The 23,290-nt window shown below is 42.2% G+C and overlaps 1 protein-coding gene across 1 annotated transcript in view; it reads right to left on the reverse strand.

The window, feature by feature from the left end:
* The window catches only part of LOC122813115 (flavin-containing monooxygenase 5-like), a 589,830-nt gene that overhangs the window by 165,218 nt on the left and 401,322 nt on the right, over positions 1–23,290 (reverse strand). Inside the window, exon 5 of the mRNA XM_044085248.1 lies at positions 9,432–9,574. Within this exon, the coding sequence (XP_043941183.1) occupies positions 9,432–9,574 (143 nt within the window). The remainder of the gene's footprint in view (positions 1–9,431; positions 9,575–23,290) is intronic.

The raw sequence follows: 23,290 nt of genomic DNA on the forward strand, positions 1-23,290 counted from the left end.
GCTCTTGGGACACATCATCTTCATGTGGAGTCCTCATCAAGGACAATGCAGTCCCAGAAATGCAAAATGCAAATGAGGGCCTATTGTACTTCCTTTTGCTTCACAAACTTTAAAAAAGTGTTCTACCTGTGGATGTATAATTGCTAAGCTTATCCATTTTCAATAACATCAGATAACTTTGAGGGATTCTGCTGAAGACAGATACAATTGCATGATTTAGCTGGCAACTTCAGAGATGTTTAATTGTCTAGTTAATACCTGCAATTCATGCATTATCAGGTAAATTACATAACACAGTATTACATTTAGGGACAAATATATATTTTTTATAGTATAAAAGTTCTAACTCTGTCTGCGATAGAGTAACAAGTCTGACATAGGGGTGTAACTCAAGGAAATATCCTTGTTACAGCAAGATAGATTAGCTAATGTGGTTTATGAAAAAAAATGGTAGTTTACTGTAATAAGGAAAGTACAGCTATGTACACTTACCATAAATGTCGATGTTCAAGTGTATTTACTGTTGCAGTCATCACACTTGGATTATCTGCCTGCAGGTAGCCCTCAGTCGGCCCAAACACCAGAGACTTAGTATTTCTGCGTCGGATGCTGTCGCTTCTTCCATGATGTCAGGTCATCAGGGGTATAAAAACAGGAAGCAACGCCATTATATCAGTTTTCTTGCCCCAAATATCAGGAGCCCCCAAATAGGAAGCTAGTATATGGTGGGGAAAACACCACCAGTAAAAAGTAAATACCAGTACCAGTAGGAATAGCCATAGAGAGGAGAGATAAAGAGATAGAGAAAACCAGGGGGATGGAGGGAGGGAAACCAAGACTACAACAGTGAATCCACTCGAACATCTACATTTATTGTAAGTGTACACAACTGTACTATGTTCTTCATGTTTCACTGTTGCAGTCATCACACTTGGGTTGATTCCCAAAGCTGAGGAAGGGTGGAGGCAGTCAAGAAGAGTTGGGGCTGGCTAGTAGGCCTTACAAGACTGCTGTAGCAAATCCTGCCCTGGATTTGGAAAAGATAGGCAGGTGGTAATGCTTGGTGGTGTATACAGAACTCCAGGTAGCAGCTTCCGGTATGTCCCTGGTAGGGACTCCCCTGAGAAATGCTGTAGAGGTAGATGTAGCCCTAGTGGAATGTGTTCTGACCCCCTGAGGGGTTGGTTTTCCATGGTGCTTGTAACAGAAATGGATGCAGTGTGCTATCCATTTGGAAATGGTTTGTTTAGAAATGGCCTTGCCCTCTGCCCCTGTTGCAAAGCTGACTAGCAGCTGGTCAGATTTTCTGAAAGACTTAGTCCTATCAAGGTAGAACCTGAACTGTCTGTGCACGTCCAAAGAGTGCAGGATCCTTTCCCCTTTATTTTGAGGATTACGGAAGAAGGTTGGCAAATGGATGGATTGGTTGAGAGCCACACTGGACACCACTTTAGGCATAAAGGAAGGATTAGTCCTGAGGGAAACCCTGTCAGCATGGAAAATAATGAAGGGTTTCACAGCCATCAATGCTTGTAATTCAGACACTCTTCTAGCTGAAGTGATGGTTAGAAGCAAGGCTATTTTCTGAGAGAGGAACTTTAACTCTGCTGAAGCAGCAGGTTCAAAAGGGGGGAAGCGTGAGCTTTTCCAGTACAAAGTTAAGGTCCCAAGCAGGGGTGGGTGCTCTCCTTGGTGAACTTAAGTTGTTTGCCCCTCTCAGGAACTGTTTGATGAGATGGCGAGAGAATAGAGGTGGCACAATGAGCCAAAATGGCAGAGGCATGGATCTTAATGGAGAAGGATAGGTATCTGTGGAGTAGTTCTGCTAGATAATCCAGGATTAGAGGTAAGGAGGGCAGTGCTGTGTCCTTTCCTTTAGACTGAATCCAAAAACAATACCTCCTCCACTTTTCAGCACAGGATTTCCTAGTACTGGGCCTTCTGGCTTCAGGGATGACGTCCAGCACCTGTTTGCTTAGGGTTGCTGGTGGAGTATTTAAGGAATAAGTCAGACTGCAAGATTTAGGGTTTGCAATTGTGGATGCAAAATCTGTCCCTCCTGTTGAGAAAGCAGGATTGGGGTCTGGTGTAGGTGCCAGGGTGGCACCGTTGTCAGACTGCACTAGGAGTGGGTACCAGTGCTGGTGTGGCCAGTCTGGGGCAATTAGAATTGTCCTTGGCCTGTCTTGTTTTATCTTGAGTAATACTCTTGAGAGAAGGAGCAGAGGGGGAAAGGCATAGATTGAGAGGTTTTCCCATTGAAAGGATAGGGCATCCACCTTCCAGGCCCTGCTGTAAGGGTTCCTGGTGCAGAACTTGCTTAACTGGTGGTTGCTGGGGGAGGCAAAGAGATCCGCCTTTGGGGTCCCCCACTTGTGGATCAGAAGGTTGAAGGTGCTGGGCTCCAATTTCCACTCGTGTGGGTCTAGGAGATTTCTGCTTAAGTCATCTGCCAGTGAATTTTGTTTGCCTAGCAGGAATTGAGCTTGTAGATGAACTTGGTTGTCCAAGGCCGTGTTCCACAGGGCCATGGCTAACCTGCAGAGTGGGTAAGAATGGGTTCCCCCCTGCTTGTTGATGTACCACATAACTGTGGTGTTGTTGGTTTTTATCAGCAGTTGTCCTGGAAAGACTAGGTATCTGAAAGCTGTCAGGGCATTCTGTACAGCTAGCATCTCTTTTTGGTTGATGTGCAGAAGAATTTGCCTTGGACTCCAGTGGGCCTGAATATATTTTCCAGCTATGTGAGCCCCCCATGTGTAGTCTGATGCATCTGTGGCCAGGGTCTGGGTGGCATAGGGTTGAGTAAAATGCAGTCCCTTGTTGTGGTTGCATGTTCTACCCACCAAAAGACCTCTGTCCTTAGACAAGGTATGATAGGAATGACTGTTTCCAGGTCCTGAGAATGTTGGCACCAAAGACTTTTTAAGTACCATTGAAGTTTCCTCATATGCAGTCTTGCATATGGAATTAGCAAAATACATGTGGCCATGAACCCTAGGGCTTGCAGTATTTTTCTTGCAGATAGCTGGGTTCTGGTGGCCATTTGTTTGAAGTAGTCTGTCAGACAGACCTGTTTTTCTGAAGTGAGAAATGCCATCTGGGTAATTGTGTCCAAGCTTGCTCTCAGGAATACAATCTTTTGACTGGATACCAGTTGTGATTTCTTTTCATTGATGGTGCACCCCAATGAAGTGAGAAGGCTTTTTACAAATGCCAGGTGCTGAAGCAGCAGTTCCTGACTGTCTGCCTGAATCAGGCAGTCATCCAAGTATGAGAAAATTTGGATATTTCTCTGTCTGCAGTATGCACTGGCTGGAGCCAGGCATTCTGTGAATACCCTGGGTGCAGTAGATAAGCCAAAGGGAAGTGCAGTGAACTGACAATGCATAGACCCTGCCCTGAAACGTAGATATTACCTGCATGACTCCTTTATGGGGATATGCAGATAGGCTTCTTTTAAGTCTAGGGTGACTAACCAGGCATCCTTGGCTAACATAGGGAGAAGCTGTTGCAGGGTAAGCATCTTGAATTTTGGTACCACCAGGAAGGTGTTGAGAATTGAAAGATCCAGGACTGGGCCCCAAGAGCCCTCTTTCCTGGGTACCAGGAATAGTCTAGAATAGAATCCTTGACCCCTCTGTTCTACTGGAACAGGCTGAATAGCTCTGATATTGAACAGGGAAAGTACTTGGTTTTGAGCCTCTGCCCACTGGTTTGGAGGAAGGTCTGGAAACCCTTTTGGGGTTGGCAGTGAATGGAAATAAAAGTTGTGCCCCTGGGATACAAGTTGAGGACCCAACAGTCCTGAGTGATGGACATCTATTTTTTTTGCATGAAGGGCAAGTTTTCCTCCTAGGGGCACAAGCAATTGAGCAGGGCTGGGAAGTAGAGTTGAGAAATCATAGTGAGCTTTTTCCATAAGGAGGTGGCTTACCATTCCCTTTTTTAGGGGTGGGGGCACTCCATTGCTTACATCCCTGCATACCCTGAGAATGTAGTCTGGGTGGTCTGTTTCCCCTCGGTCTTGTTTGGGAAAGCCTGGAGGGGGCTGAAAAGGACCATTGTTTTGAAGGACAATGCCTACCAACTCTAGGTGGTTGTACCTGTAGGAATTCTTTAACAGTTTGCATAGATTTAGCCTTTTCTTCCATCTTTTTAAGAACTTCTTCTGCTTTGGTGCCAAACAAACAGTCCTTATTTAAAGGAGCATCTAGTAATTTAGATTTGACATGATCTGGCAAGGTCTGCTCCTTCAGCCAAGCATGTCTTCTCAGTACAGAGCCAGTGACTGCTGCCCTGCAAGATGCTTCTAGGGCATCAAAGCCACACTGCAAAGTATGCTTGCTAACTTGGTTTGCAGAGTGCATAAGCTCCTGCAGTTCTTTATTTTCTTCACAATCTGGAAAGCTTACCACTTTTTGTTTAATAAGTTCCATAATATGTTGCTGGTATTTCAGCATGTGAAACTGGCAACTCAATGCCGTGATAGCAAGAGTTGCAGAGGTTTATACCTTCTTACCCCATCTGTCCAAAGCTCTGGAATCCCTGTCCGAAGGGGTAGGCTTTTTGGCTGTAGTAGCCTTAATACCTTTAGGTCCCTGGGAAATGATCTCTGGGTCAGCAGTAGGATTCTTGAAAAGAAACTTGTGAGAATCAGGTACTCTGTAGTACCTGTCTGGTTTCCTAGGGGCAGGAGGTAAAGTGTCTGGAGTAAGACTGGATTCCATGAAAACATCATCCACAACATCAAGAGAGGGGGTATAGCTAAAAGCCTGTGCTGAGGCAACTCTAAAAATTCTCTGAGTCTCTTTTTGGACTGAGGATAGTCTTGGCTTTCCCAATGGAAATGCTCTCTTAAAGTATGCAGGGTTTCATCAAAAGAAAAATCCTCTGGAGGCAAGGCAGAGGGAATGGATTTCTCTGCATCTGAATCCTCATAGGCAGATAAGGGCATGCCTTCATAATCAGAAAGGTCAGAGTCATTGGGCTCCTTGTCTGTATAACCTGAAGGGGACTGGATTCTTTGTCTCTTAGCAGGGGAAGGCTGGCTTCCCCTTATCAGTGTAATAAGGTCTTCAGCCATTCTAAGCATTTGTTTTTGTGGCATGAGTGCCTGAGCATGCACTTTGGTCATTGGTTTTCTAGGCATAGTGCATACTCTGGACCTAAGAAACACGGTAGTTTTGGTTAAAAATGAAGTCGTTGGTTGGATTCGAACATCAGTAGGATGAAAAACACCCTCAGAAGCTGGTGCCTGCACAGCAGCTCTGGACCCATCTAAGGACGAGACATCTGCTGGTTTCATAGTTGAAGAAGTATCTCGCAGCATACTGGACTCCGAATGGGTCTCAGCAGAGGCCTGCAAATCCATAGAAGTGGGCATCAGGGGCTGCAAAGGCACCTCACTGAGTACCAGCAGACTGGCGACTTGCTTAATGGAAGCATCGTCGGCAGTTTTGGACCTATGTGGTCTGCCTCTGTCTTTATCCTTACGTTTTTTCAGAAGATCGGTAGTCGGATGGGTTAATGAAGTTTAAAGCTGTTTTCAAGACAACAGTTCTTAAATGTCATGAATGCCTCTACATAATTCGTTTTTTTTTTCCTATGAAGCTTTAATGTTATATGCTTCAGAATTGGAACCCTTTAATCTTCCTAAACCTTTTACATACACACAATATTCCAAATTCAGCAGAAATGAAGTACAACTTGCTGAATTCTAGCAATATCTGATCTGGGAGAATAAGGAAATGTTATGTCTGCTGCTGCTCCCACTTTCAGCACGTTATTTTCTACCCTGAGATGTCATGATATCGGAGAGTTATATTCTATCCTGAGATGTCATGACATTGGAGAGTTACATTCTACCCTGAGATGTCATGACATCAGATGTCATAGGTTTATAGGCTCATATGTGTTTACTAGGCTAATGGCCCTGGAGACTTTACAAGCCTAGCCCATAGGATTACCCTGGCATCGTGCCACCTGACCTTAGTTCCCAGTGCCTCTGTTGAGTAGAGCCACTGGAGTGATCTCCGGGGTGAATTTTCTATTTCCCATCCACTCATCAATATTCTTCTTGAAGAGGGCCAGTGAGGTCTCTGTTTGACATGTATAGGAAGTCTATTCCATAGCATGGGCAGTCTCTGGGTTATGAACCTGTCCCCCTAGCATGTTCTGTTGAGTGTGGTTATGAGGCCGAGGTCTCTGGAGCGTGTGGTGTGGAGGGATTGGGATTTCTTTAGATGTAGAATTTCTAACAGAGCTGGGTCAGACATGGCTTTGTAAGTCAAGCAGAGATCGCCTCTAAGTAGGTGATATAAGACAGAATAGATGGAGTTTTTTGAGTCTGTCCATATAGTACTAGTGTTTAAGGCCTAGGATCCTCTTTGTGAGGTACTTTTGTGGCCTATCCAGTTGTTGCAGGTGTCTAGTGAGGTACATGCCAAATAGGGCATTGTATTCGATGACTGGCCTAAAGAGGGAAGAGTAGAGGGAGACAATGACCTCTTTCTTCCTGGATGCAAACCCCTTAGTAATGAGATGTGCCACACAGAAGGCTTTCTGACCACAGTGGCAATGTGGTGGTGAAAAGTGAGGTTGCTGTCAACCTGTGTTCCCAGATCTCTTATAATGCCTTCTGTGTTCAGTGGACTACCATCGATGTGGTAATTCATGGGAATCGTATTTTTCCCAAAGGGGATGATGACACATTTTTTGGCATTGAGCTTAAGGCCATGGTTCTGATACCAGTCGTTGGTGTCAGTGAGGCCTTTCTGTAGGATGTCAACATCACTTGGGGAGTTAATAATAGCTCCCAACTTGCAACTGTCTGTGAACTTTGTCAGCCAGAGTCTCTTTGTGTTGGCCTGGACTTCAGAGAAGTAGATACCAAAAGGAGAGGACCCAGGACCGAACCCTGTGGAACTCCACTTGTGACTGGTTGGCAGTCTGACTTGGAGTCAGCTACTTTCACACTGTGGGTTCTATCTGTGAGCCAGTTTGCAACCCATCTAGTGATACAGGGGTTGATGCCTAGCTTAGTAAGTTTTACTATGATTCCTGAGTGGGTAATGGTATCAAAAGCCTTGGCCAGATCAAGGTAGGCTGTATGAACCACCTTGCCTTCATCCACAGCTCTGGCGACTGAAACAAAGAAGTCGACCAGGTTGAGCAGACATGATCTACCCTTCACAAAACCAAACTGTGTGAGATCCAGAGTTTGGAGAATCCCTATATCCTTGTTTATTAGGTCCATGATGATGCGTTCCATAGCTTTGCATATCAGGCTCATCAGGCTAGTGGTGAGATAGTTCCCAGGGACTGTAATTGCTCCTCCTTTGTGGAGAGGGAGGACTGTAGCAGTGTGCCATTTGGTAGGTACAAAGCCTGAGGTGAGGCTGTGGTTGAACAGGGCACACAGGTGAGGTGCCAGTTCACTCTGTAGTTCATGTAGAACACAGCCAGGGATATTGTCAGGTCTCATAAAAGCTGTATTCTTGACCTTGGACAGTGCTGTTTTAACCTGTGCAACAGTAATACTGGGTGACTGGCAATCTACTGGTATTGTGATTGGTCCTTTGGGGGGAAAGGGTAAAGCTGGCACTGAATCTGTTGGCCAGTACATTGGCAATTTCTCTTGGCTTGGTATAGGAGGTACCACTGTGCAGTAGCTCATAGCAAATCTGGGTATTGCCGTGGAGATTCTTTACATAACTGTAGAAGGCCTTGTGGTTCTCTTTACTATCTGCTGCAATCCTGTTTTCATAGCTAGCTTTAGAGGATTTGATGAGATCTCAACTTTTTGTTGAGGCTCATAAGGGAGTTTTTCCAGTCTTAGGGCTTCATCTTATTCTGCCTCAGTTTCCTCCTTCTGTTGTAGAGTTTGTTTACAGCAGGGGACCACCAGATTTGCTTCCTTGTTTTGGAGGAGAGCGTCTTGGTTCTATTGGGTATGGTGAGATCCATGCATTTGTGTACGTGTTCTAACAGTGCATTGGTGTATGATTTGGTGGTCATGCAACTATTCTCCATTTGCATAGGTGCCATGAAGTTAGCCACCTCTGTTTTTAGAAGCCCAAAGTTAGCTTTGGAGAAGTTTTTCATGGTGGTTACCTTTTCATGGGTTGGGGGGGGATGTGCATTTCCAAGGTGATTAGTTTGTGGTTGGATCTAACCAGGGAGGAGGTGACTATTGGTGTAGAGCAAAGGTCACCCATGTTAGTAATGACCAGGTCAAGGATATTGCTACCTGTAGTTGGGGTAAGAATGAGCTGGTCCAGGGCACTGGAATTAATGAACTCCAGGAAACGTTGGGCAAGTGTATTGGTACATGAGTAGTTTTCCCAGTTAATGGAGGGGTAGTTGAAGCTGCCCAGTAGGAGAGTGTTAGGTTGGACCCTAATATTCTCCGGGGTGCTTAGGAATGTGGAGTGTGAGTCTTGCGACATGGTTGGGGATCTATAACTGGCTATGACATGAGTCTCTGTCTTACCCAATGTTAGCTGCACCTGAAGTATCTCTGATGATTTATGTTGGGCTACCAGTCTGGAGGTGTGTGCATCCTTTCTGAATATGGAAACACTACCACCTTTGGAGCTTCGGTCCAAGTTCTTGGGCTCAAAGATGTGGAATGAGTTATAGCCTCCTGACATTGTAGAGTTATATTCTACCCTGAGATGTCATGACATTGGAGAGTTATTATTACCCTGAGATGTCATGACACTGGAGAGTTGCATTCTACCTTGAGATGTCATGATATTGGAGAGGTATATTCTCCTCTGAGATGTCATGACATCAGAGAGTTATAGCCTACCCTGAGATATTATGACATTGGAGAGTTACACTCTACCCTGAGATGCCATGACATCAGAGAGTTATATTCTACTCTGAGATGTCGTAACATTAGAGCATTATATTTTACCCTGAGATGTCAAGCCTTCGGAGAGCTACATTCTACCCTGAGATGTCATGGCATGGGAGGGACAAAGGCCCAAAAATAGGGACAGATTTTAAATACTGCGCCTATAAACTTAGAACGGTGGTAGAATAACAGTTTGTTATTATTACATATTTTCTGAAAGATATGAAGTCTGAAACTCAAATGTCTATCATTATTTAGTATTATTTAGTCTCTTCAATCCTCAAGGATTTTCCAGAAAAATGAAAATTATATGAAGACCAGACCAAAAATACGAGATAAAAATGTGGCCATTCTGTTAAAATCTGGACAGTTAAGAGGTATGATGTGCACAGCTTTGTTTCTTCAGCCATTCAACCCTCCTTAAATAGCACCATTATTGCAGTTGCTGTTATTTATGCACCTTTTTTATTTCACTTCATTTGCAAATAGTAAACATTTGTTTGGTTCTCTGCAGAAATGCTCATAAATGTTGCATTGCCATAAATTAGCACATATGCAGACATATTACCTGTGAAGCTGTGCGACTGACTTCAACAGACAAGTCACCTCCAGAATTCCCAATCCCAATTACTATGACTCTCTTTCCCTCAAATTCAACAGGTGACTTGTACTCCCTACTGTGAAGGTAGCGACCTTTGAATTTCTCAATACCTGAAAAACAAAAATGGCAGCACTTAGGATTCAGTGTTCAACATTTTAGTGTGCAAAAGCTCAACAAAAATATAATTTATTTAAATAACTTGGTGATCCTTGAGATGTCAAAACATAACAATAACAAATCTGGGGAGGGTGGTGTAATGGTTAAGGTGCTTACCTTAGAAACACAAGGTGCAGGGTTTGATTCTCACAAGGGGTAATTGGCTAGGCTTAAAAATGATCCATGAGAACAGTTAGCCTAGTAATAACCTATAAATCTATATAATGCAGCTATTTAGGCAAGTAAAGTAGTTAGCTAGAAGTTACAGCTTGAGCAAACATGATGTTAACATTTCTTACTCTAAGGCTTCTTCATTTAGAAATCGGTCTTCCTTTGGCCAAGAACTCAGAATGCTTCACTATCCACTTAGGTCAAATGTGCAGGGGATGTTAATTCTATGAAGGGACACCTGTAGCAAAATAATTCACCAAAAAAAGTTGTGCACTAACCATAATGACAGGTTTGTAAGAAAGTCTGTCTTCTATAACCATCACGGCTGATGCTGCAGGAATTAGTATTTTTCAGCAAGTAAAACCTTCCCAGGTTGCCAAGGAACACTGCCATTTCCCATCATGCTTCAGTCAAAAAGTTAATGAAAGGATGAGTGAAGTAAATGGGAATCCACACTAAGCGCAACAAAGGTGGATGACGAGGGGGTATGTTATAAAGATGGACCTTCTTCTTACAGATTTATCATTATGGTAAACACATATCTAATAAGCAGCCACCCATCCACTTTAACAAGGACAGAGTTCCTAGCTAATCTTCCTGGGTGGACATTATCAAAGCGTCCCCAAATGAAGAGCTGGAGGGTGTTTTGCAGGGCTGTTAGGGGAAGACAGCATTGCAGCTGCAGAATATCACGGAGTGAAGCATCATGGGAAAAGGTGCTAGATGGAGCAGATTCTGTGCTATTCAACCTCCTGCCCACCCTACAGAACCTTAAACAACTTGACCAAGACTTGCAGTCTACATCAAGAAATAAATAAGAATTGTTGTTAATATAGATCCAATGCACTCCACACCTCTGAAATACATCCTCCTTGAATGTCAAACAAAGCAGTATCCTGTCCACTTTCAAAGTTAATCTCACTAACTGGGTGGGCAGTCATACAGAGGAAGATTCCACTCCAGAATGAAAGATGAAGATAGAAGTCAAATGAACTCTAATGTAAGTTCCGATGTGCTGAATCAAACATCTTCAACAGGTAGTCAGTAAGAGAGGGGGTAAGAGTGGGGATAGGTACCAGAAAAGGGACTAGGCCTTTAATGGCAGCCCACATGAAAAATTATTCAACGTATTCCTGTGAGTCTTTACAGTTGGAAAAATTTGGAAAGAAGATATGACCTGTACTATATTGCTGAAAAAAGCAAGTGTTGGCTATGAATGTACTGGGAAAATCTATGCTCTTAATTTTAGAGACTGAAAGTCTGGTGAGGTTTGCTGAATGGATGAGACAAAAGGGTCTTGCTGGATTGTAAAAAATAATTGCTTCTTCAATAGGTCTGACTGGAGCTGGGGAAATCCATTCCGGCCAGGACCAAAAGGGAGCTCTGAAGACTTTGGCCTTGAAAAATTTGGCCATCTGAATAAACCTCATGTATTCCTAGGTAGACGCTAGGCCAGTGATGGCGAACCTAAGACATGCATGTCAAAGGTGACACACCACATAATTTTGGGTGACACCAGTGTTCACGAACATCCACGTTACCAAGGAAACTGCTTTTGCATTCATTGCTTGTGTGAAGTGCATTGAATTATTTTGTGCCAGGAGCCAGTTCAACAACACTGATGCAGAGGTAAGGCAGAAGTAAGACTTCAAAGACTATTTCGATATACTGTCTCAGTAGCATCTGCAACGGGCAAGTAGTCTGCATTTCTAAGCGTGTATTGTTTTACATTCCTATCAAGTGTCCCTCTTAATCCCTCCTAAAACTGGTAATTTTTTCAACTTAATAATGACAATAATTAGATTTATAGACTTATTTTACTTCAGAAAATGTATATTAATTCACTTGCATTTTTTTCTGTCAGTGTTTCAAATTAATAGTGCTAGTAGTTTTAAACTGTCTGTCTCTTTTTTCTAGATTTGTCCACGATTCTGTTGACATTTATCCTTGCTGCATTGGGAGCTATGCTGTTTTATTTATTTTTATTTACATATTTTATTTTTTGGTGGGGCAACACACCAGCAGAGTCAAGTTAAGCGTTTTCCGAATTTTTGACACATCGAGCCCAAAAGGTTTACAATCACTGTACTAGGCAATCAGTCTTCAGGCCATTCTCAGCCTAGTTATTAAGCCATATTCAAAAGTTCCTTCTGCCTCAGGCAACACACATGACAGACCTAGGGAGAAATTGTGGCTACTCATCATGCTCTGGAAAGTTACCTTGAAAGTAGCAAAGGCTGTACTCTGAAATGTTGTGGAAGTTGCTCCATTGGTGGGAATGCACTGGGATATGAATCTGTCATGCCATCATGTTTCACTAATTTGTTATTGAGTACTCAAGTCGATTGTATGGGTATCTGAGAAATCATTTGTTCTGTAAAAGTATAAGAAAGGTCAAGGAGGGTAGCATTTTTCATGGCACAAAAGACTAAATATAGCTCACAATCGAGGAGTCTATTACAGACCATGTTCACAAAGAGGGCTGCCACTCTACCACATACAAAAGGTCTTGAAACCAGTGATTGTTTTAGTTAAGAATCTTTGAGGTCTCAAGTTCAATGATGCATTTTGAAAGATACAGACCAAAGGAGCATTACATTCCATAATAAGCCTGATAAAAGATGAGTAATAGGGAAAGTAGACTCTGGATTTAGAAGAAATACCCATGGCCATTAGTTGAGCTAAATAAAAGGATTTCCAAACTACTGTGGATACATGACTGCCAACGATAAAGGTGCCAGTATCTCTAATGACAGTAGCCATTTGTAGGGGTGAGATATCAATGTTGTGGGATGAAAGAATGTTTTGTTTAACAAACTGAACTGAACTATACTAAGCTTTTGTATTTAGTTTGAGTCTGTTGTCCCTGCTCCAGTTGTTGACTACATTTTTTGTATTTAGTATGAGTCTGTTGTCCCTGCTCCAGTTGTTGACTACATTTTTGTATTTAGTATGAGTCTGTTGTCCCTGCTCCAGTTGTTGACTACGTTTTTTGTATTTAGTATGAGTCTGTTGTCCCTGCTCCAGTTGTTGACTACGTTTTTGTATTTAGTATGAGTCTGTTGTCCCTGCTCCAGTTGTTGACTACGTTTTTGTATTTAGTTTGAGTCTGTTGTCCCTGCTCCAGTTGTTGACTACATTTTTGTATTTAGTATGAGTCTGTTGTCCCTGCTCCAGTTGTTGACTATATTTTTGTATTTAGTTTGAGTCTGTTGTCCCTGCTCCAGCTGTTGACTGCATTTTTGTATTTAGTATGAGTCTGTTGTCCCTGCTCCAGTTGTTGACTAAGTTTTTGTATTTAGTATGAGTCTGTTGTCCCTGCTCCAGTTGTTGACTACGTTTTTGTATTTAGTTTGAGTCTGTTGTCCCTGCTCCAGTTGTTGACTGCGGTTTTGTATTTAGTTTGAGTCTGTTGTCCCTGCTCCAGTTGTTGACTACGTTTTTGTATTTAGTTTGAGTCTGTTGTCCCTGCTCCAGTTGTTGACTACATTTTTGTATTTAGTATGAGTCTGTTGTCCCTGCTCCAGTTGTTGACTACATTTTTGTATTTAGTTTGAGTCTGTTGTCCCTGCTCCAGTTGTTGACTACGTTTTTTGTATTTAGTTTGAGTCTGTTGTCCCTGCTCCAGTTGTTGACTACATTTTTTTGTATATAGTTCGAGTCTGTTGTCCCTGCTCCAGTTGTTGACTACGTTTTTTGTATTTAGTTTGAGTCTGTTGTCCCTGCTCCAGTTGTTGACTATGTTTTTGTATTTAGTATGAGTCTGTTGTCCCTGCTCCAGTTGTTGACTATGTTTTTGTATTTAGTATGAGTCTGTTGTCCCTGCTCCAGCTGTTGACTGCATTTTTGTATTTAGTATGAGTCTGTTGTCCCTGCTCCAGTTGTTGACTAAGTTTTTGTATTTAGTATGAGTCTGTTGTCCCTGCTCCAGTTGTTGACTAAGTTTTTGTATTTAGTATGAGTCTGTTGTCCCTGCTCCAGTTGTTGACTATGTTTTTGTATTTAGTTTGAGTCTGTTGTCCCTGCTCCAGTTGTTGACTATGTTTTTGTATTTAGTATGAGTCTGTTGTCCCTGCTCCAGTTGTTGACTACGTTTTTTGTATTTAGTATGAGTCTGTTGTCCCTGCTCCAGTTGTTGACTACGTTTTTTGTATTCAGTTTGAGTCTGTTGTCCCTGCTCCAGTTGTTGACTATATTTTTGGATTTATTATGAGTCTGTTGTCCCTGCTCCAGTTGTTGACTACATTTTTGTATTTAGTATGAGTCTGTTGTCCCTGCTCCAGTTGTTGACTACGTTTTTGTATTTAGTTTGAGTCTGTTGTCCCTGCTCCAGTTGTTGACTACATTTTTGTATTTAGTATGAGTCTGTTGTCCCTGCTCCAGTTGTTGACTATGTTTTTGTATTTAGTATGAGTCTGTTGTCCCTCCTCCAACTGTTGACTGCATTTTTGTATTTAGTATGAGTCTGTTGTCCCTGCTCCAGTTGTTGACTAAGTTTTTGTATTTAGTATGAGTCTGTTGTCCCTGCTCCAGTTGTTGACTACGTTTTTGTATTTAGTTTGAGTCTGTTGTCCCTGCTCCAGTTGTTGACTGTGGTTTTGTATTTAGTTTGAGTCTGTTGTCCCTGCTCCAGTTGTTGACTATGTTTTTGTATTTAGTATGAGTCTGTTGTCCCTGCTCCAGTTGTTGACTACGTTTTTTGTATTTAGTATGAGTCTGTTGTCCCTGCTCCAGTTGTTGACTACGTTTTTGTATTTAGTATGAGTCTGTTGTCCCTCCTCCAACTGTTGACTGCATTTTTGTATTTAGTATGAGTCTGTTGTCCCTGCTCCAGTTGTTGACTAAGTTTTTGTATTTAGTATGAGTCTGTTGTCCCTGCTCCAGTTGTTGACTACGTTTTTGTATTTAGTATGAGTCTGTTGTCCCTGCTCCAGTTGTTGACTACATTTTTTGTATTTAGTTTGAGTCTGTTGTCCCTGCTCCAGTTGTTGACTATGTTTTTGTATTTAGTTTGAGTCTGTTGTCCCTGCTCCAGTTGTTGACTACATTTTTGTATTTAGTATGAGTCTGTTGTCCCTGCTCCAGCTGTTGACTACGTTTTTTGTATTCAGTTTGAGTCTGTTGTCCCTGCTCCAGCTGTTGACTACATTTTTTTTGTATTTAGTTTGATTCTGTTGTCCCTGCTCCAGCTGTTGACTACGTTTTTTGTATTTAGTTTGAGTCTGTTGTTGCTGCTCCAGCTATTGACTATGTTTTTTGTATTTAGTTTGAGTCTGTTGTCCCTGCTCCAGTTGTTGACTACGTTTTTGTATTTAGTTTGAGTCTGTTGTCCCTGCTTCAGCTGTTGACTATGTTTTTGTATTTAGTATGAGTCTGTTGTCCCTGCTCCAGTTGTTGACTACATTTTTGTATTTAGTTTGAGTCTGTTGTCCCTGCTTCAGTTGACTACGTTTTTTGTATTTAGTTTGAATCTGTTGTCCCTGGTCCAGTTGTCGACTATGTTTTTGTATTTAGTTTGAGTCTGTTGTCCCTGCTCCAGTTGTTGACTACATTTTTTTGTATATAGTTCGAGTCTGTTGTCCCTGCTCCAGTTGTTGACTACATTTTTTGTACTTAGTTTGAGTCTGTTGTCCCTGCTCCAGTTGACTACATTTTTTGTATTTAGTTTGAGTCTGTTGTCCCTGCTCCAGTTGTTGACTACGTTTTTGTATTTAGTTTGAGTCTGTTGTCCCTGCTCCAGTTGTTGACTATGTTTTTTGTATTTAGTTTGAGTCTGTTGTCCCTGCTCCAGTTGCTGAATATGATTTTTATATTTAGTTTGAGTCTATTGTCCCTGCTCCATTTGTTGGCATAGTTTGACTCTTGCTAGAGTGATTGTGTATCAGTCAATGAATAAATAACAACACCTAGTTTGCAGTCATCTGCAAACTGTGATAATCATAGACCTTGTTGGACATTGTTCTGATGGTCCAAGGAGTAAACACTGACTAGGAAAGAGCCCAACACCATGGCCTGCAGGATGCCATGATAACAATTTTACACTTAGATGTGGCACCTACAACTCTTAACTACAAAGATTTCAGTCAATCACTTAACTAGTCGACTCAACAGATATGGCCTTAAATTCAGGAGAGGTTCATAGCTACTCTTAGTTTCAGACAGTATTTGTAGCTCACATTCAGCTTTAAGCTTCCTAATAGCATCCTATGATCTTTGCTAGCTTACTTGCCTGATTTCTTAAAGTGGGTAATACATTCCTTTTATTATATAATTTAATTATATGAGTATTCCGTCATAATGGTTTGCTTTTAAATTTCCCAGAATATTTGGTACAAATATGGAATACATTGTTAATACAACTTTTAGTTGAGTAGGACTCCGAAGCTTAGGCAGTCCAGGTGGTAGATCAAGCAATGGAATCATTCAGGGGAGGATTACAACTTTACTTTGGTCATTTAGTAGCTGCAGAAAATTAGCTTTTGAGAAATCCCGAAACACATATGCATTTGGAGAGAACAACAACCCAGTTTGAAGAAAAAGACAATGGATTTATAGTCTGATACACACGGAGGTCTGCAAGAAGGGGACATAAAAGTAGGATGGACAAGATAAAAAGTGATTCGGGCCCTTAGTAGGAAGTTTTAAGTATTTGTTCAATGGAGGTAGCATGTATAAAGTCAAGGACAGACAATTCATAAATGAATAACCGAGTCTACCTTGTGCAAATATGTTTGGATTTATGGGGATTTTGTCTGAAGCATTGCAACAGCCATCATGGGCAGCAGAAGACATGGAGGGTGATGTATAATATAAAGTGATAATTAGCCTTTTACAGGATAACTAGGACTTCTAATCATTCAAATTTCGGGTCACAAAACATCTGTTAGTTGACAACTGGCTCCATGACAACTCCTGATCTTCCCACACAACTACACTAGGTCTGAAGGTGTGCAAGGTGTTAAACCCAGGAACAGAGGTAATGCTTTCATTACAACCATGTTTCTGTAACTAGACATATCTTACTGCTTTTCTCCCTTTGCTGTGCTAATCTTCAGGTGCCCCCTCCCAGCTGAACTTGAGCCAGCAGTACCCATAGCTGTAGGGAGAACTGCAATGTCAGATCTGTTATGGTTGAACCATTAGGAGGGGGTCATCATCCTGGTAGGCATGATGGACATTTTCCCCTCACTGTCATCCAAAAACTGAGTGCATTTTTGTGTTTAATGCTTTAAGTCCTGCCACTGGTGGTGAAACGGGCCCTAGTCTCACTATAAGGACCACCTAAGCTCCACTATCTCTCTGCATGCTCCTTCACATGCACAGAAAATGGCTGCCATCACCAGCTTAGGTGGTCATACTGACATTCTCCTCTAACCTCCTTTTCTAGACCCAGCCCAGCCCATCAACAGAACTCAGGTCATGTTTGGAGCCATGGGTGTGGCTGGCCAGGGAACCACCATTCTTCCTCCCCAAAATGAGCATGTCCATTTTCTATACCTGTGTCATCAGGCACCTGAGCAAGTGTTCGAACATAGGTCATCAGAGCTATAGTCAGGTATTTATCTTTCTGTGCTTCCTCTGCAGACTATGCAAATGCAATTAACTTGCAGGAGGACCTCAAGTCCAGGCACTTTTTGTTTAGACTCCTAGCATTAAGTTGCACTTTACTGATGTGTTCCAGACCAGAAATGAATATGTTGCAATGTCTAGAAGGTGGACTCTATTTGAAAATGACACTATGGTGGCAGCAAGTGCTATATCTAAGCCCAGCATATCCTTCTACATGTCCCTTTGGGTTCAGCGCCCAAGGTTACTCATCCTCATGTGACCCACTGCACGGCTGTAATTATATTTGTCAAGATAGAGAGATCTGAGAGCTCTTATGATGTCCCAAATCTTGGATTTGAAAAGACAGCTGACCATCACATCACATCTAGCTTATTGAGAGTGGTATCAGTGTCTGTGGTAATGGAGTCACCTATTACCAAAACATGATACTAACGTAATACAAAACTAGATACAGAATCAATATTTATTTTATGTATTCTTTTTTTATAAGTTTTGTCCCACTAGGCTAGTGGACTCTTTTCAGGAAAGATCTAAGGTGGTATTTATACTTCTAGGGGAAATATGGCCAGAGAATCGGAGAACTTCCCTATTCATTTCACAAAGTGCAGTGGGATATTTTACATCTACCTAAACTACCACAAACTCACACAGGTGGGACCTTGTTTTAGCATCTAAAAGGATGACACAGTCTGAAGTGTATTACTCTCATTCTGCTGCACTGCAGTGTCAGCAAGCCATCTACCTGGTGTGGGAATAGAATCCAAAATCTTCTGCACCAACTGTGAGTGTGCTACCTGTTGCAATACTGGCTCTGCCATTAAGCACTCATTAAGGTCTTGGAGTCAATGTCATTGTAACTTGTAGGGGAATGCGCAACGGCTGCTGCAGTGTATGATGAAAGCAGTGCACTGCTGTGTAATCCAAAGACTGGGATTTGTTATCCCTTTGTCAAAGAGGCTTAGGCAGTGCTTTCGTGACAAACACAGTGTAGCAGGCACTTGGAGGTGATCTGCGCTATGCATGAATACTCATGCTGCTTACTGAGTAGAATTAGAGCTGAAAGGACAGCCTCCAAGTTCGGTAACGACTTGTACGTCTCACAGACTCAATTATCACGGAGCAATTTGACATTTTTGGTAAGCATGAGATACAGACTGCCTCAAAATGCCAAGTGCTAACAGGCTGGCCACAGAAGGGACAAGAGCTGACTGAGATTCTTTATTGGCCAGCACAGTCTAATGGCCATAAGGAATTAGGCTAGCTTAAATAATCCTTTGTTATCACACATTGCTATCCTTGCAATTGGTATAGACCCAGAAGGGTGAAACAGATCAGGGTAAAAAAAAAAAAAAATGGCTGTGTCAACAGGAGCGCCGTGACTGTCAAAGGCTACACCCCGAAAGTTTGGAGTAACAGCACTAATGATAACAAACAGAACAGTCATATGCTGGCCTGACATCATACTGTTAAAGTATCTTTACCAGATCAGAAGTGATGAAATGAAGACTGTAAATCAAGTATAACAAACGCAAACTGTACTCAGGAGTGCAACAGAACAGCAGTAATCAGAAGTGCAGCAGAAAGTTCTGGAACCATCAGGAATGGCTCAGAATATGCTTAGCTGGCAACGCAGTGCATCATAAGAATGGCAGTAATGACAAGTACAGTGTATACCAACATCAGGAACGGTAATTAGAAATGCACAGACTGCAGTAAGCAATAACCAAAACTGGTGTACAACAGACTCATAACACTGACTAAGATGAGAGCTACAGTGAAAAGCAGAGACATTAATCACGAATGACTAATCAGTAACAACTGTGCAGTGAATACTCTTACATAAACTATAGTGTTACCTTAAGGACAATTTGTCCACTGTACCACTGTATGCCTCCCCAACCCACAGCAGATGCATCTGTACTGAATGATGCCTGAGGAGTTTGTAGCTGGAAACGGCTGCCAGCAGGTAAGTGGGTGGCATTTAACCAGCACTAAAGATGAGACTTGCAAGCTTTTGAAATTCTGATGTGGTGGGACAAAAGATCCAGTTTTGGTACCACTGGACTGAAACTGTTCATAAGAACACCCATGGGTTTAGCCAAGCATGAGGTACCATGAATGTATGTTTCACCATATGTCCCATGACCGAGAATACAGATAAATGGATAGAAAGTCTGACACACCTGACAGGGCTAAAAACTGCTGGCACTGCAAGGAATGTAAAGCAAACTAAGAGAACAAGTAGGTACTGTTTGTCAACTGGTGTCCTCCTATTCCCAGACAGTGATGGCGATTGATGTCATATGGCTCTGTATATCATTCAAGATTACTGGAGCAATCAGACATGCGCTACGTATCACTCCGCATCAATCACGATCACAATAACAGTCAGACTACTGCTTCAGTATATAACCATGCACAAGGGAGAGGTTACTGGAACAATATGGTTCCTACTGTTCTGCATCACTCCACAAAGGCCAAGGGTGCTTGGTTACTTGGATTAATGCTAGACACCAGCAGGCAGTGGAGCAGATATCAGAGGTAGTAGTTAGTATGAAAGGATCTCTACAAGAGCTTAAGTGAGGACAAGTGGAAGGGCTGCAAAGTAAGACAGAGAAAGTTCTGAGAGGACAAGCACCAATATAGCATGCGATTTATTACAAATGATCCATAGAAAGGTTAGCATGACACTGCAGCCCCCTACCCAAATATATGTAGTTAAGCTACCCACGGTGACTGGTGCTCAGAAATACTACTGTTTCACTGCTGTCATCTATGACTAACAGGAAATTACTCTGCAGTGCTTGGAGTGACAGTTTCCAGTAAGTATTTTTCATAGACTTTTGCTCTTTTAACAGCCTAGCAAAGTAAACAGATGTCATTGTTAGGGGGATAATTAAATAGGCAAACATTGCATTATAACTCTCAGGCTCCTGTTTCTGCCAAAATACATCTTTGAAACAGCTGGCATGACTGAAAAATAGTAATTAAGGTGACAGGTGCAGAAAAACATATAGGCCTGTAGAGATGCACATTTATGTGTTCATATGTAGTTATTAAGCAGGAGATCCAGCAGGCCATTTAGGAGGCTAGCCCCAGATCACAGTCTGATTAAGTGACTTGCTCAGAGTCACACAGTAGACAAATGAGGCTTAAAAAATCAAAGCCTGTGGGAATCAAACCAGGACTACAGGAAGCAACTTGATAACAAGCTCATAGCATAAATCTTCTCTACTATCTGCCAGACATATGCGCCCACACACCACTTACACAAGCAAAATCAAAACTGTGTGTATCCACACACACACACACACACACACACACACACACACACACACACACACACACACACACACACACACACACACACACACACAGGTATGCTGGGCAGCCCATCAAAATCTGTATTTGTAAGTAAAACCCACAAAATGTGGAAATCATCAAATAACTAAACACTTTTTTTGCTATTTTTTTCTAAATATATTTCAAATATCACTGCTTGTATCTGTGGAATGCCCAGCCACACTCTGATCTTAAGTATTGAAAAGTTTATAACTGGTTGTTAGATGCTTCTTCAAATGTTACAATATTTTTTGTGTACATCCTGTGATGTACTGGTGTCCCTTCCAGGATTAATTTCTCTGCTTTGTGCCTACTGAGAGTAAGGACACACCTTGGTTCCCCTTCACACTGAGCTAGTTTCAGTGGGTCAGTGAGCAATGAGCAAATGAAAAAATGGATGAAAGAAAGACTGGATGAAGGAATAAATGAGCGAATACCTATAACACACCTTCATGAATGAAGTTCAAACAATAGATTTCAGACCATAAATATTACTTTACAGCCATACCTGAAATTATTTTGACAAAGAAATAGTTTAGTACATTTTGAGAAAAACACCAACGGAAATTATTAATTTATTTTTATTTATATGCTTACGTAACATTACCGTCGGGCATAAGGAGGAGGAATCCAAAGAAATGAACAGAGGCCTATTACTTATGCTTACGTAACATTACCATCGGGCATAAGGAGGAGGAATCCAAAGAAATGAACAGAGGCCTATTACTGCTGAGCAGTGGGTTCAAAAGGCGTCATACTGTGCTACTGCAGGTGCACTCACCTCATTCCAGCAACAAACTGCCCACTAATTAAATGCTGCAATCACATGGAGAACACAAAAGCATATCTACTGTTATGATGTCGGACACAGCGTTCTGTGCAGCAAACGTGTAGATATTCGGCTACCTCTGAATCCTTCAACATTCTTCTTCCCCCCTGCATTTGGTCCAGCCCCCTAACTCTTCCACTTCATGTTAAGGCAATATTTTTATACCTCTGTACCCTAATGCTAAGCTTATCTACAATATTCCTTTTATGGTAATGTCTCTGACAGGAAGTACAGTCTATGAAACAAAAGCTAGCTAGCCCTCAGTAATGTGTGTGTGTGTGTGTGTGTGTGTGTGTGTGTGTGTGTGTGTGTGTGTGTGTGTGTACATGCACAGGTGTATCAAGTGTCTGAAGACACTTTCATTCTCAGCATCTTTGCCACATCGCTGCTGAAAAACAATTATATATATTTTAGTTTGTACAAATGTTCACCCCCTCATAGGTTCATAGGTTCATAGGTTTATACTAGGCTATTTGCCCTAAGGCATTTATAAGCCTAGCCCAAAGTTATGTGGCTTACATACCTTATGTTAGAAATAATGTGCCCATTAGTTTGTTGTGCCTCTGTCCAGCAGTGACACAGAGAGGTAGGTAAACCCACGATCTCCCATCCACCGGTCAAGATTTCTCTTGAACAGAGCCAGCGAGGTGCTCTGCCTCACATGGACTGGGATTTTATTCCACAGCATGGGGAGTCTCTGGGTGATAAATCTATCCCTCCAGCACGTCCTATTTATATCCGTGCTAAGGTTTAAGTCACTTGCTCTAGTGGTTCTGGTGGATTTGGATTTTTTGAGGTGGAGCATGTCCATTAATTCCGGGTTGGTCATGGCCTTGTATATCAGGCACAGGTCACCTCTGAGCAGACGGTATGCAACTGAATAGAGTTGGAGTTTCTTCAGTCTGGCAGTATATGACAGGTTTTGGAGTCCCTTTATCCTTTTGGTGAGGAACTTTTGGGGTCTCTCCAATTGCTGAAGGTGTCGGGTGAGATACATGGGGCAATGGGGCATTGTACTCGATCATTGGTCTGATAAGTGAAGAGTACAGGGGAACAATGACCTCACTTGATCTGGATGTGAATCCCTTCATGATCAGATGGGCAATGTAGAAGGTCTTTCGAACCACTTTTTCAACGTGAGTGTCAAACGAGAGGCCACTGTCAACCTGGGTACCCAGGTCCCTGATAACCTCTTCTGTGCTTAGTGGGTTGCCACCTATATGGTAGCTTGGGGTTACCTTGTTTTTCCCGAAGGGTATGACTATACACTTTTTTGCGTTTAACTTCAGGCCATGGCTCTGGCACCAGCTATCAGTTTCAGTGAGACCCCTCTGAAGGATGTCTGTGTCCGATGTACTATCCACTATGGCACCCAGTTTGCAGTCATCCGCAGACTTTGTCAGCCTTAGTCCTCCTATGTTTGCCTGTACTTCTGAGAAGTAGATGCCGAACAATAGGGGGCCAAGGACTGAGCCCTGTGGGACACCAAATGTAACCGGCTTGGAGTCTGACATGGCTCCAGCAACTCTAACCCTCCTCCCAGGCCTCAACTGAGTTTTCATGAGACACTCCCCAAAACATAGCTTGGGTTAAATTGCTGCATCCCTTTAGCTAAACTACCCAGTTCCCTGTCTTGAAAGGCAATCAGCATTTGCATTATTGGGATCACTTCTGCTCTGGGTTGTGATGCTGCAAACATATAATCCTAGGCTACATCTGAGTCATTAAGTGCTTTGCCCACTAGCCATTTGTAACCATT

Source organism: Protopterus annectens, chromosome 10.part0 (assembly GCF_019279795.1).
Source record: "Protopterus annectens isolate FY-2018-M chromosome 10.part0, PAN1.0, whole genome shotgun sequence".
Taxonomy (NCBI): Eukaryota; Metazoa; Chordata; order Ceratodontiformes; family Protopteridae; genus Protopterus; species Protopterus annectens.